At 46.4% G+C, this 13,471-nt stretch overlaps 1 protein-coding gene across 2 annotated transcripts; it reads right to left on the minus strand.

Moving 5' to 3' along the window:
* Positions 1-1,535: 1,535 nt before the first annotated feature.
* Zic3 (Zic family member 3) lies at positions 1,536-12,661 on the minus strand. Of its 2 annotated transcripts, none has more exons than XM_013025964.1 (3): positions 11,440-12,661; positions 10,159-10,322; positions 1,536-2,075 (listed from the first exon to the last, which is right to left on the minus strand). In XM_013025964.1, exons 1-3 carry the CDS (start codon positions 12,494-12,496, stop codon positions 1,920-1,922), a joined length of 1,377 nt encoding a protein of 458 aa, XP_012881418.1. In that variant the 5' UTR covers positions 12,497-12,661; the 3' UTR covers positions 1,536-1,919. The 2 variants fall into 2 exon arrangements, with proteins under 2 accessions (XP_012881418.1, XP_012881417.1); XM_013025963.1 differs by lacking the exon at positions 1,536-2,075 and adding an exon at positions 9,104-9,283 and having other exon boundaries at positions 11,440-12,496.
* Positions 12,662-13,471: the final 810 nt, after the last annotated feature.

Below are 13,471 nucleotides of genomic sequence, written 5' to 3' on the forward strand. Positions count from 1 at the left end.
CACTTCCGGTTTTCTGGTGGTTTATTGGAGATAGGAGTCTCATGGTCTCTCCTGCCCGGGCTGGCTTTGAACCGAGATCCTCAGATCTCAGCCTCCTGAGTAGCTAGGATTACAGGCGTGAGCCACCAGCACCCGGCCACCGTTTATTCTTTTAAAGAAAAATAAAGCAAAGAAAAAAGTCTATCCACATTGTTATGGGACATTTGTTGTTGTTATTGTTTTGTCGGTCCTGAGGCTTGAACTCTGGGCTTGGGCACTATCCCTCAGCAATTCAGCTCAAGGCGAGCACTCTACCGCTTGAGCCACAGCACCACTTCCGGTTTTTTAGTGGTTTATTGGAGATAAGAGTCTCACCGACTTTCCTGCGCGGGCTGGCTTTGAACTGTGATCCTCAGATCTCAGACTCCTGAGTAGCTAGGATTACAGGCATGAGCCACCGGCGCCCGGCGGGACATTTTTTTAAAGAGTTAAAAAGCTGAGGGTCAAAGAATCCAACTTTCTTGACTGGTGTTTGTCCTTCTTGATGCAACTGAAATAAAATAAATCAGTGGGAGCAAAGCCTTTCCCTTCACCAGTTAAAAACTGAAAATCAGTCTATTTGACAGAAATTTTAGAACTCTAGATCTAAGATCTAATAGAATGTACTGTACCCAACTGCAATTTTACAGTATTTATTATGACATAATCATGTCAAATAAATAGAATGATAGCCATTCACTGATTGCATTACAGTACAGATGTTAAGTTGAAAATAAGGAATGTTATGTGGATTTTGAAACATTTTTTTCAAGTGTCTTCATTTTTCCAACTACAGTTAACTAGTAACAACTTGTGTTTTAACACCTACATTCCATACTTCTGTAGCTATTATTAAGCCATGGGTCACAAAGACCACTTGGGAGGGGGACTTGTGAGTAATATACATATAAGCTAACATCCCCTCTGATTACCACCTTTTCAGATTATCTTCAGTTGTGTCTGCTTTTTATAAAATCAATTAATGACTCATCTTGTCTAACACTAGAGCTAATTAATGAAATGACATCTCGTAACTCCTACATCCTACATTATTCTCTAACTATTGCTAAGTCATGGGTCACAGTGACAAGATCACTTCAGAACTTGTGAATAATACCCCTATAAGGTTGTAATATCCCCTCTGAATGCCACCTTTTGAGATTATCTTCAGTGGTATCTGCTTTGTTTAAATCACTTAACAGCAATACTCAAATACTCTTTTATCATACAAACTCCTGTCTTTAGGTTCCTTCAAATCACTCCAATGGCTTGTGAATTCTTGCCTGACCTCTCCAGCATTTGACCTTGAGCTCTGGATGGGTGGGGAGAACTGGGAGGTCCAAATAGTTTCTTGGGGTTTGTTTACTGGGCTTTTCCCCAAGTTGGTTACTCCCTGAAAAGGCATCTATACCATAAATAATGTGAACAACCTACAAATTGTATTAATTCAACAGGCTCCTCAAGGTTATTTAGGAGCTATAGTTGTCCCTCCAATAAAACAAAAATCACAGAAATAATTTAAATGCCTTTATTTATGTCAAACTACAATCGTAGGGATCCTGGGTATTGCCTTTGAGCACAAACATCAAATTAACAAGTATTCCTGTTTCCATGTGGAATGCAGAGATTTGAAAAAGAGTGACAACAGTGCATGAGATGATGCATATTGGATTATGAATTTGGCCAGACTTCATGTTCCCACTTAGAAATCCTAAATCGGAGAAGGGGGGGGGAAGCTTTTTTTGCTTTTCCATCTCACAAATGATTGCTCAACACAGAATGAAATACACCCAAAGAAGAAAATAGTCTTTTCATATCTAGGGAAGAAGCCACTACTCCTAAAAATGATCACTTCAAAGGTAACAGACATCCAAATTGATGTGGTTTTCTTTGAAACCTCATCAGTAAATCATTTCTTGCACAGTAGGTTGGGCATTAGCCCTGCATTTAGGATAGGTAGTGTTATGGAGGGCTGGTTGCTGCATACCAACGTCAGTGTCAAGTTCTTCATCAGGAATTACAGACTGTCCCTGTCCCGGATACCAAGCAGGACAACACTGGCAAAAAAACAAAAGGTGAACTGCAGATATGTCAAAACAGGTCATATTTTCTTATAGAAAAAAATGTTATAAAATGTTTCTTGGACATTTTATTTTTAAGTGGCTAGTTTATAATAAAACAAGATGGGATTTTCTTTTATGTTGTTAGCACCTGAAGTTTAAACGGTCTTTACATAGGTTGTAGTTTCATAAAGCACCCTAGATGTTATATATACCCTATTAGAGATCAAACGTTATAAACCTGCCATCTGGTGAAAGGTATTTTTATAGCTGCTATAAAGCTTACATTTCTCTCTAGACATCTGATTGATAAACAGGTTGAACTGTGACCAGATTAAAAATATACATAGTTGCCTAGTTTGTTCGATTTTTAAAAAAGAATTGAGTCATTTTCTTGACGTTTAAATAGATATTTGGAACCAGGAGGGCCTCTCATTTTCTAAGAATTTATTGTCCTAGGTCAAAAGTAACAACAGTCCAAGAAGCCTGATGACACACTCCCCCCCTCTTTGGGTACTTCCTGAAAACTTAAGTATTTCAAGCTAAATGGTCCAATAGTTATGAGACAAACGAAACTCCAGTGAGAAAAAGTAGTATGCCCTTTGGGGCTATCATTCCAACAAATATAATAGTGCTGCCAATTTAGCACTTGCCTAATTTTGTAGAAATTCTATACAGATAGCTAACTTTTATGAAAATCAACCAGTTTTTACCCTTTCAAGTGACCCACAGAACACTGGAGGTATCCAAGGGAAACACTGAGTGCTTCTTAGTTTGATTTTAAAGCTAACTTAAGAGAGAAACCGGGCTGTGTGGTTCTTAAAGACACAAACCCTTGAGTGTAAGCAATGGCTAAAGCTTTTCTAGTGTAACAAATGTTTTTTTTCTCTCCTTTTGAACACATTTGGTATTCAGAGATTTAACCGGAAAACAGCTCAAACCTCGGAGTGCAAACTACAATAGGGAAAAGTAAGGTATATAGCAGCTTCTTTTGATGGGGGCGGGGTGCAGAGAAAGTCAATACACTATTCCACTGCAGGAGTGAGTAAGCCTGGGAAGGAAATTTTGCCCAGAAGAAAGAAAAGAAAAATCGGTTTGGTGGCCATTTCAAAACAAGTTTCCAAATTGCTGAAAAGCCTCCAGCTCCTTTGACTTGCAGAAATCACACATAAGAAAAGAGAAGTGAAAATACTATTGGGCATGCTTATTTTAATTGCCCAGGGGTTTCCAATGCAAAGCCCAACTTAAATGCATAGTCCAAATTCTTGCTCCAAAGCCGTCTTCTTTGTGCAGTGAAAAGGAGGGGAGACATCCCCATCAATTGTTCTCTGCAGATAAAGGCACTGTTTTGTAGATTTCTCCCAGATGAGGGTCACTCTTGCTAATGACCTGCCCACCCACCTGGGGCCCTTCTGAAGGTGGCCCTTTGGAACTTCCCCACACCTTGTGGAGACAAATAATTGATTCTAGACAAGCCCAGAATATTCCTTTGCCTTGGAAGTTGGCCTCCATTCGGAAGCAACCTGGATGAGTACGTGCCGCTGCTTTGCCCGAGCTGGAGGTGGAGAATGGCAATAACCTGTAGTTTTAAATCTCTCTTCACTAACAAAAAGACACGACGGAAGGGGCATTCGTGGTCCATCTCCAGGGCAGGAAGCACAGAGTCAGTGCTCCAGAGCTACTACGGGTTCTTTCACAAGTGAGCTTTAAGACGGTTACGCAAAGTTGAATTAAAGTTTTCGGGATTGTGGCTCTTTTCTGCCCACCCCCACCCTCGAATTTAAGACCAACAGCTTTTGTGTGAAGGCACACAAAAGCTACGACAATGCCGATTTCCACAGGATCACGTTTAAATGAGATGTATAGAAAACGGCATCTGGACAACGGGCGGGGTTCGACTTTCCTTACGATAACTCCTATCTGCTGGTCAGCCTGGGTATTTCGTTTGGTGCTTATGTCCCCCTCCTCACAGCTCTGCAGTTGCGTGGCAAGTGTCCACTCACTCTTAAAAAGTGCTGGGAATCCCGACACGAGCCCACAACTCGAAATGGCAGGCCCCATCCCAAACAGCCGAAAGGGAAAGGTTTGAAGTTGGTTGGATCAGGAAGGTGAGGCGACTTTTAGTGCATTTTGTGTCTAAGTCTGGTGGGAAAGCCAAACCGCCAGAAGATATGCCAACTTCTCGACAATACCCTGAAAAAGCTTCTCGGCTTTCTTTGCTTTGATTTATTTTAAACAAGTTTGCATTCGACCGCCACGATCGACACTCAGTGGCCAGGCGTGCAGGCTGAAGAATAACAAGGGAATTTACACGCTGCCACCATTCAGACAGCTCAGAGTCTGTGTTGCTATTTTCCCCCCCTTGCGCTACGCGGGGGTTCGTATCCGGCCGCCATGTTCCCTACCGGAGAGCAGCCCCAAAACCAACCCTCTTTCCCACATCTCAGTTCTATCGTCCCCTCCCTTTCCGCTCAGTCGGAGATGCCGATCAGATCTGGCAAACTCAAGCCGCTTTCTCCTCTTTCCCTCCACCCCCTCGTAGCGAACTTCGACTCGACGGCGGCCTGCAGTGCGCCTGCGCGGGGCGGCCATGGGGGGCGGGGTGGGGAGCCTTACAGCCGCGGCTTGAAAAGGCTGGAGCCACGGGGAGTAGGGGAGGGGTTGCGGCCAGGGCCGGAGCCTCCTCTTTTCTCCCAGCGGGTCCCCGCTCAGGCTCTGGCCTGGCTCTCACACGTGCGCGCTAAAAACCCACTTCAAAGCCCGTTCCTGGCGTGGGGGCGGCCTCCTTTGGGTCGGCCCTCGGGCTCCAACCAGACCCCAGGCCTTCCTACCCCCCTTTATTCCCGGAGCTGGGAAAAACAACCGAGGGCGTACAGACAGGACACTCTCAGAAGCCCAAGACTGGCGGCGATCGGCCTTTGGGCACCCCAGCACTACCCTCCCACTCCTGCCCCCAGTCCCTCCCTCCCCCTCCCCATCGCTTTAGGAAAATGAATCCTACACTTAGTTTGGGGCTATCGCTAAACTCTGGCCTTCGGAGCTCACCATTGTTTGGGCTCATATTGACCCCAGGTCCGGATTAGGCAGTGGCTGATTCCTGCTTTGCAGACCCGCGAGCCTAATGAGGCCGGGAGGCGATGGGGGCGCGAAGCGTCCTTGGAGCCCTGGCGACCGCGGGCTTAAAGCCGCCCAGGGCCCTGTAGGTGGAGGTCAAAGGGTCAGCGCTCAGAAACCACGAGAGAATTGAACTCAGGAAATGAGGTTCCCCCAACACCCGAATATCAGCCGGGAGTTACGAGAATTTTGTGTGTGGACAGAGAGCAACAAACAAACCTGAAGACAGTCATACCAGACTCTCGACTTCAGACATCCCTGGGCTACGGCCCAGGCCAAAGCCAAAATGGACATGTGAACCAGCTAGGGATGAGAACACAAGAACTCCCTCTTCAGGAGATACTCGCTGGTGACATTCTTTCAGAAACTTAACACATTTAACATCACCTTAGGATTTTTCTGGTTTGTTTTATCAGAAATGAGAAGAGGCACAAAACCACACGCGAAAGAGGAAAGAGACAGATATACACACACCCACACACGCGCGCACGCGCACACACACACACAGAGTGAGAGAGAGACAGAGACAGAGAGACACAGAAACAGAGAGAGAGAGAGAGAGATATCCAGATCCAGCAGGAAGAAGGGGGGAAAGGAGAGAAGTGGAGGAAAACATCCCAACTTTCCTGGAAGGCTTTGTGAATATTAAGTCTCTGGCTCACCTCCCCTCTCTTCCAAACACGATGATGACGACCACACTTATGTCTGGACCTGACTTATGTCTGGACCTGAACAGCTACCTCCATTTTTTCCACCTAACACTAGAAATTAATGCAAAATCACCCATTTTGAAAAAAAATAATCATAATGGACCTCAACAAAGGTTCTACCAGGTGCAGAAAGGAAAATAAAGAGTAGATTATTACGAGCCCAACCTGGGCTCGGAGCTTCACATTTATGACTAGGGGAAAATTGCTTGTTATTTATTGAAAATTCAAGAGTGTAAAGATGCACTCCCACAGACAAATGATGTAAAAAGAAAATCTGTGAATTTTTTTTAACCCAAATCAATCGTTTTCTTGATCAAAAGTGACAACAGCATAGAACATGATTTTAGGAAATGTATTGTACCCAAATTACAAGTAATCCTGAAGGGCAAAACACTTAGAATTTCTTGATACTGCGTATCATTATTGGTATTTAATTGGCATCTTCTCTTGGGACACTCACACTGCTCTCCTGAACAATTTTTGATAATTTTGAGCAACTAAGAAACGTTGAAAATTTTCAACGTTTTTAATTGGGGCACGCAAGTTTCTGAGTCAATCTTGCACCCCACCCATTTAAGGTTCACTTGGGTTGTAGCTAGAGTAGGGAACTACTGGCAAAAGCAGTAAATTGTCTAAGTTCATTTCATATGTTAAAAGAAACACACATAAATTTTGCAGTGGCACACATTTAAAGCCACTATTAGGAATATACCCTTACTGAAAACTTGCTGAGCATTTAAAATGGTCTCTGATTCGAAGTGAAGGAAGAGTCCTGAAAAAAAAGAATCTGATCTAGCAGCCTCAATGTCAAGGTCAAGGCTGCAATGTCTGAGAGGGAGTGATAGACTGACCAGGTTACTGCTCCATATCCCAATTTCTATAACCATTTGTGTAATCAATTGTATCATCATCCCAACCTCAGTTCATGGCATTCAGGCTTGGATATTGGTGGAGTAAAGTGCAAAAGACACCATTCTTTGCTAACAAAAAAAAAATGCCTCCAAAGCAGTTTACAATTAGAAACTGTCAATAATTATCTGTTGACAAAGATCAGTAGATAATGAAACAGATTACTTCAATTGTATTCAGGAAATCAGAGTTCCTTTTAATCTTTGTAAATTCTCTAAGCATTTCAATTTTTAGTTGGAGTTATTTAAAGAGGAAAAAAAAGCAGGCACCAAAATACGAAAATCTTGTAACATAAATAGTATGTGCCAAGACTTTATTTCTTCAAAAGAATAGTCAACAAAATTCTAGAATTTAAAATGAATATATACATATCCATCCAAATTGACTGCCACCAAAACTCAGAGCATTCGCCTTTTAATAGCAAGAGATACTTAAATCTATTAGTCACATTTCTAAATACTTTACAATTCCTTATCTCCACCTTGCAGTTATTCATGCAGATTGGTATCTCAATAACCAACAGCATCTTAATAAAAAAAGGTCTCAATACTCAACCCACTTCAAACCCCAATAGTAATCAGTTTCTTTTCCAAAGGACCATTGTAAAAAGAACTGTTTGTCTAAACAGTTGCTTCACTGAAGATTAAATGGATTGTTAACATTTTATCAAAAAGCAAACAACCATTTTTCATTGTTATTGATTTTAATGGAAACAATACTCTTAACATCTTTGCCTACAAATAATGAACTTTAAAAATAACATGTTTTGCAAATGGTTTTTTTTCTTTCCACAGTATGATTTTGGATCTGCTGCAATTATTACACAGCCATATAAATATTATGAATAATTGTAATTATTATGAATTGAACTATATACAGCAAACAAATCAGCCTTTGCCATTCCAGAATTTAAATGGACTATGTTACTTTTAAGAAGCACTTTAACCACAAAGAAGCACTGCTCAACTGGCCTCGCTCACCACCTCGGTTCCAGAGATATGCTATCTTTTGAAAATAGAGTGAGATAGATTTGGTAGGCAGATTAGATAAGTCATAGATACAAACATATATAGGTATATGGGTGATCTCTAGATAGAACAGACATGCATCCTGCCGCAATTTTCATTTCTATGTAAGGTAATAAAAAAAACTAAGGGACATAAAACTAATTAGGTTACCTTATGTTTCTATATGTAGGGCAGGAATGATTAAATCCAGCTTCTCAGTCTTTGAAGTACAAGATTGAGATGTCATGGCCACTAACTGAATTGATCAGTAATATTTGATTTGCATGCCGAAAATCCAGGACAAACACATTTAAACTCGCAGTTAAACAACTATCTGAGCTAGAAATAAAGAAAGGGGGGTCTTTCCAGATGGAAACTGACACTGTAAGGGATCTTTACGGCAATAGAAAAATAATTTAACAATTAAAAAAGGGATCTGAGTGAGTTATAAATACCAACAAACAAAATTCATTATGCTCACGTCTCCTCTTTGGAGAGGGAGGCTGTTACAAAACAAGAGAAAAGTCAGTGGTTCAAAAATTGTAAATTGTGTTCTTCTTTCAAAACAATAAAATTTTAATGCTAAAGCAGTTATAATCAAAAGCTGTACAGAATTTGTTAGAAAACATTTATCCATAAATATTGTTCAGTTCCCGGCACTTGCAGCAATAATTAAATTACAAACGATAAATATGGCATCAACGGATATGTATTTACAAAAAAAAGTTATTACAAAAGGCAACTGTATACTAAACGTCACAATCTGTGTAGAGTCACATCATATCCTCAGCCTGAAAAATTACTGAACAACAGTTTCGACCCCATTAGACAAAGATACATTCACAAGTGTAATGCTTTGAAGAAAAGTTCAAGACATAACAGGACTTTGGCATGGTTTAAGACTGTGAGAGTTTAAACAATCACCACTAAGGCGAAGAAGAATTTCCATCAGTTTAACATCACCACCACCAAGCCTTCTATAACTTCCTCAAGAAACAGGACAAGTGTCAAAATGAACTGAAGGAGTTTCGGAATGGGGTGTACAAAGAGCAAGAGGAAGGGGCAGAAAAAGCAGTGAAAAGATTTTGTTTGAAAAAAATCCTTTGAATGCCAAACATATTTTCTAATCCTGAGAAAAGGGCATGGCTACTTTTGGATCTTGCCCCAAACCTTCCTGGACAATTGCAATGAACAACATGTAGCCCTCTATATGGCCTCTTGCTTTCAAACTCCATTTCCATCTGATTGGTCTCAGTTTTCTTTTGAAAATGCATTTTGGTTGTCCTCAGACGTACCATTCGTTAAAATTGGGAGGAAGTCCAGGGTTGTGGCTGGTGCTAGTTTGAACTGCAGAAGGGGTTTTAGTGGTATCTTTACTGTTTGCAGAAGCTATAGCGGGTGGAGTGGAAGATTCATAGCCTGAACTGGCAGCAGGGGAGGAATCTGACCCTTGAGATTCATGAACCTAAAATTAACATGTATATATTATAATGAAGATAATTCCAACTGGCAATGTGCAAGCAAAAACAAGAGCCCAATTTTGAGCCCTGTAAGAGCAAGACCGCCCAGTGACCCACTTAAAGAGAGAAACACGATGATCATTTACATTTCTACATTACTGGTGTCTGGAACCCACATCCTTCTCCACCACCACCACCACCACCCCACCCTACCCCACCCCCCCAGCATTTTCAGCCCACACCAGGTTTGGTCCTAAGACTGGCACTATTAAAAATAATAAATAATAATAATAAAAACAAAGCACTCGCTGCCTTTGGGTCATGCTATTTAGAACATGCTTTTCCATTCATGGAATGGATAAACAGTTACTCTTCAGGGGCCCAGGTTTCACCAAGACTGTTTTCGGCTTGGGAAAGCAGGTATAGAGAAGAGGGGCATTCGGGCCCTGGGTGCTGGGGAAAATCCCAGACCAATGTGTGGGAAATCAGATCGTGCTCCTCCGCCCTATTGTTTTATGAGGAGCCTGGGAGCAAATCAATGACCCTCCCCCGGGTTCGGCGCGGTCACTCTACATTCCCAGCGCAGATTGAGCCAGGAAGAAGCAGCCACTGAAGCCTCAATCCCTGGCGAGCTCGACTTGAGCCTCCTAGTAAATAACTGATTGATTATTCCTCCCGCGATCTCTCCGCCCCCCCCCTTCCCAACTCTCCTCTCCTCCACCCCACCCCCACCCCCAAAATGGGTCCAAGGTGTCACCGCTGGAGCAAATCGGATTTAACGTGGAGGATAGAGGGTTGGCAGCGCGGGCGCTTCCGTTCCGCGGCCTGGTGTCGGGTCGAGTGTTTACAAACCGCCGACCGCTAATAAAGAGGTAATTACCTTCATGTGTTTGCGCAGGGAACTGGGGTGAGTGTAGGACTTGTCGCACACTTTGCAGATATAGGGCTTATCCGAGGTGTGCACATGCATGTGCTTCTTGCGGTCGCTGCTGTTGGCAAAGCGTCTGTCACAACCTTCAAATTCGCATTTGAAAGGTTTCTCACCTGCAAAAGGCAAAAACGCACAAAAAGGGGAGGGGGGGGAGAAAAGCGGTGAGGGTCTTGGAAGCTTCCCAGAGTCCAGCAGCCCAAGACTGAGTGCCAGGCGGAGCGGCGCCCACTGGGGCAGGCGGTGGCATCTCTTTTCACTGGAGAAAGAGTGTTGTTTGAGCCCTCTGGGCTGGGAAGCGGTGGTCCCGTGCTGGGGTGGGGTTGGGCCCGCTTCGAACGTGATTATCCCTTTGTTCTCCCTGGACCAGAAAGCTGCAAGCCTCGGGGAAGTTTCCCCGAAGTTGTGGCTCCTCCCCACTAGGCTCACGGCTCCCCCAAACTGGAACATTCCGCAGCCAACGAGGCAATACAACCAGCCCTGCGGGACAATGGGCAGGGCCAGGAAGATTCAGTAATTTCCCTTCTTTGTACCTTTTAATTCGCCTCTTTCAAATGTAGAGGGTTTGCTAATCCCACTATTTAATAGGCCGAGTAGTTCTATTTAATGTAAGGAAAAAGAAAACCCCTATAAACCCGGGGGGCTACAGTTTCCCGAGCAGGGTCGGGACTCGCTACAAAACTGTGGTGCCTTTTCTACTTTAGCTTTCCACCCAGAGGACTCAACTGAAGCTGGACCTCCAAATAAAAATACTTCAACAAAAGTAGCCGTCATTTAATTAGGAGATGTGCCAATCAAGGGTAAAAAAAGAGCGGAAGTAGCCAAAAGTTAGTTTTCATTAGCATTTCTATGGTTGCCTTCTCGAAATGTGTGCTTGTAGAGGGGAGCTAAGTCGCTTGTAAGCAATCCGCTCCCAACACATTCGGAGTCCCTGCACAGCAACCAAGAAAGGGACACAAAAAGAGGCGGCGCCAGTTTGTTCCTGGGCGCGAGAAGGTTCCAATTAGTTTCTGAGACCACGGAGCCCTCGGCCCGGGGAAGTTACAACTGGGCGGGGGGGGTGAGGGGTGAAGATAGCCGGACAGCGCTTCTTCTTCCAATGGCCCCAAGCGGAGCGCTGGCCTGTTCCCTCGCTTGCATCCCTCTCCCTCGCTTTCCACGTCCGTCCCGTGGCAGGATGCCCACCTATCTTCCCCCCACCCCCTCGTCTTCTCCCCCCGCACCGCCACTTACCTGTGTGAGTCCTCTTGTGGATCTTGAGGTTCTCCGAGCGGGCAAAGATCTTCCCGCAGCCTGGGAAGGGGCAGGGGAAGGGCTTCTCGCCCGTGTGCACTCGGATATGGTTGACCAGTTTGTACTTCGCTTTGAAGGACTTGCCCTCGCGGGGGCACTCCTCCCAATAGCAGACGTGGTTGTTTTGCTCCGGGCCCCCCACATGCTCCATGGTGACATGAGTCACCAATTCGTGCATGGTGCTGAAGGTCCGATCGCAGCTCTTCTTGGGCCGGCTCAGCTGCGCTTCGTCGATCCACTTGCAGGACAGTTCCTGCTTGATGGGCTGCCGCATGTAACGGAAGAAGGCGCCCGGCCCGTGGTGCGCCGCCACGTTCATGCCCATGTTCATGTTCATGGGGCTGTAGTTGGGGAACTGCGCGCCGGCTGTATAGGGGTCCGTGCGCGGACTGGCCACCGGGCGGTACGGGTCAGCGCGGCCGAATAGCTCCCCGCGCAGCCCCAGATGGACTTGGTTGTTGTCCACGTGCCCGGTGGGCGACGGGTGACCAGCGCCCTGCTCATGAAGCCCGGGAAAGAGCAAGTAGCCCGGAGGCTCGGGAATACCAGCTGGAGCATGCAGACTGCTGGCCGAGCCGGCAAACAGCCCATGCTGCCCGCCCCCCGAGGTGGCCTCGCTGAGCCCGGAGCCGCGCTGGCGGAACAGAAAGTCGCGCGTGGAGTTGAAGGCGGCGGAAGCCGAGCCGCCGTAGGTGGGCACCTGGCTCGCGTGATGATGGTGATGGTGGTGGTGATGGTGGCTCAGGGCGTTGGCGTAGCCTGAACCCTGCGGCGTGAAAGCTGAGCTCTGGCCCGAAGACAGATCGTGAGCCGCGGCTGGGCTGAGCTTGAAGGCAGCGGCCGCTGCAGCAGCGGCCGCAGCGTGGGGAGAATCCCCAAAGGGATTCAGCCCCATGCCCGCCGGCTCTCGGTTGGGCATCTCGTGGTGGCGCGGCGCGCCAAAGCTGCCCACTCCCAGCCCGGGAAACTGTGGGCCTCCGTCCAGGAGCATCGTCATAGATGGGGATTTCTGGGCGCAAACAATTCAACTGAAGTGATGGAGGGTTCCGGCGAAGATCTCCAAAGTGCCGTAGTTGAAGAGGGATGGCGGCGGTTGGATACGGCCGGGAGACCCCCTTGGCGAGACCGAGCTGCAACTTTCCTTCGCTGAAGAGTCTCCTGCAGGGGGGATAGGAGGGAGGAGGGGAAGAAAAAGAAGTGGGGGGAGGGTGGGGGAAAAGGAGGAGGGAGGAGAAAAAGACTCTGGGACTAGATCTGCTTTAACAAACTCACAGAAGCGCACAAAGAAAATAAGGAAAATAATAAACGGAGGGCGGGGTTTGCCAATCCTGTCCCGGGCACTGCTCCTCTATCCCAGAGCGCCGAACCGCGGGACCAGGAGGCTCCCAGGGTACTTGGCCTCCCAGCTGGACTACGCCAAGCGGTGGAGGCAGATCGTGGCCAGCGGGTAGGAAGCAAGCTCGAACCTAGCCGCTCGCCTTGCGAGTATCAGCTTCTTCGCCTCTAGAGTATGTCCTTGGACTGATAAAGTCAATCACTCACTCCTCGCACATAAACCGAGCGGGAGGCCGGGCGGCGCGCGCCAATGAGAAGCCAGCTGGCCTATGGTCACCTGACCCCCGGCCCGACCGCCCATTGGCTGTCAACTCAGTGATTGGCAGCGCGGAGCTGAGAACATGGCAGCCGCAACGGAGCGACCGCAGCTGATTGGGCAGCTGCCTGCCGCCTGGCAGGTGAGGCAGCGGCTGCCGGGAGTCCGCGAGTGGGGCTCTGCAGGGCTTTGCCATGCTGGAGGGAACTAGGGGACCAGGCTGTACGCAGCGTGCTGCAGGGCAAAGGTGGGCTTCTCCATGGCCTCGTCCCGGCTCTAAGCGGGTCCGAAGCACCCCTCGCACAATCTTGACCCGCTTTGGCTAAAGAAACTGCCCGACATCCTCTTCACTGCGACGGCACCTCACTGTCCCGCCCCGCT

Source organism: Dipodomys ordii, unplaced genomic scaffold (genome assembly GCF_000151885.1).
Source record: "Dipodomys ordii isolate 6190 unplaced genomic scaffold, Dord_2.0 Scaffold89, whole genome shotgun sequence".
In the NCBI taxonomy this organism is placed as follows: domain Eukaryota; kingdom Metazoa; phylum Chordata; class Mammalia; order Rodentia; family Heteromyidae; genus Dipodomys; species Dipodomys ordii.

Excerpts from the sequence above, each read along its gene's own strand:
- Zic3 (XM_013025963.1), bottom strand. The coding sequence starts at position 12,496 with ATGACGATGCTCCTGGACGGAGGCCCACAGTTTCCCGGGCTGGGAGTG. Across the intron at positions 10,323-11,439 it reads CCACAAGAGGACTCACACAG|GTGAGAAACCTTTCAAATGC; the intron begins GTAAGTGGCGGT and ends TGCCTTTTGCAG. Across the intron at positions 9,284-10,158 it reads CCCTGCGCAAACACATGAAG|GTTCATGAATCTCAAGGGTC; the intron begins GTAATTACCTCT and ends TGTTAATTTTAG.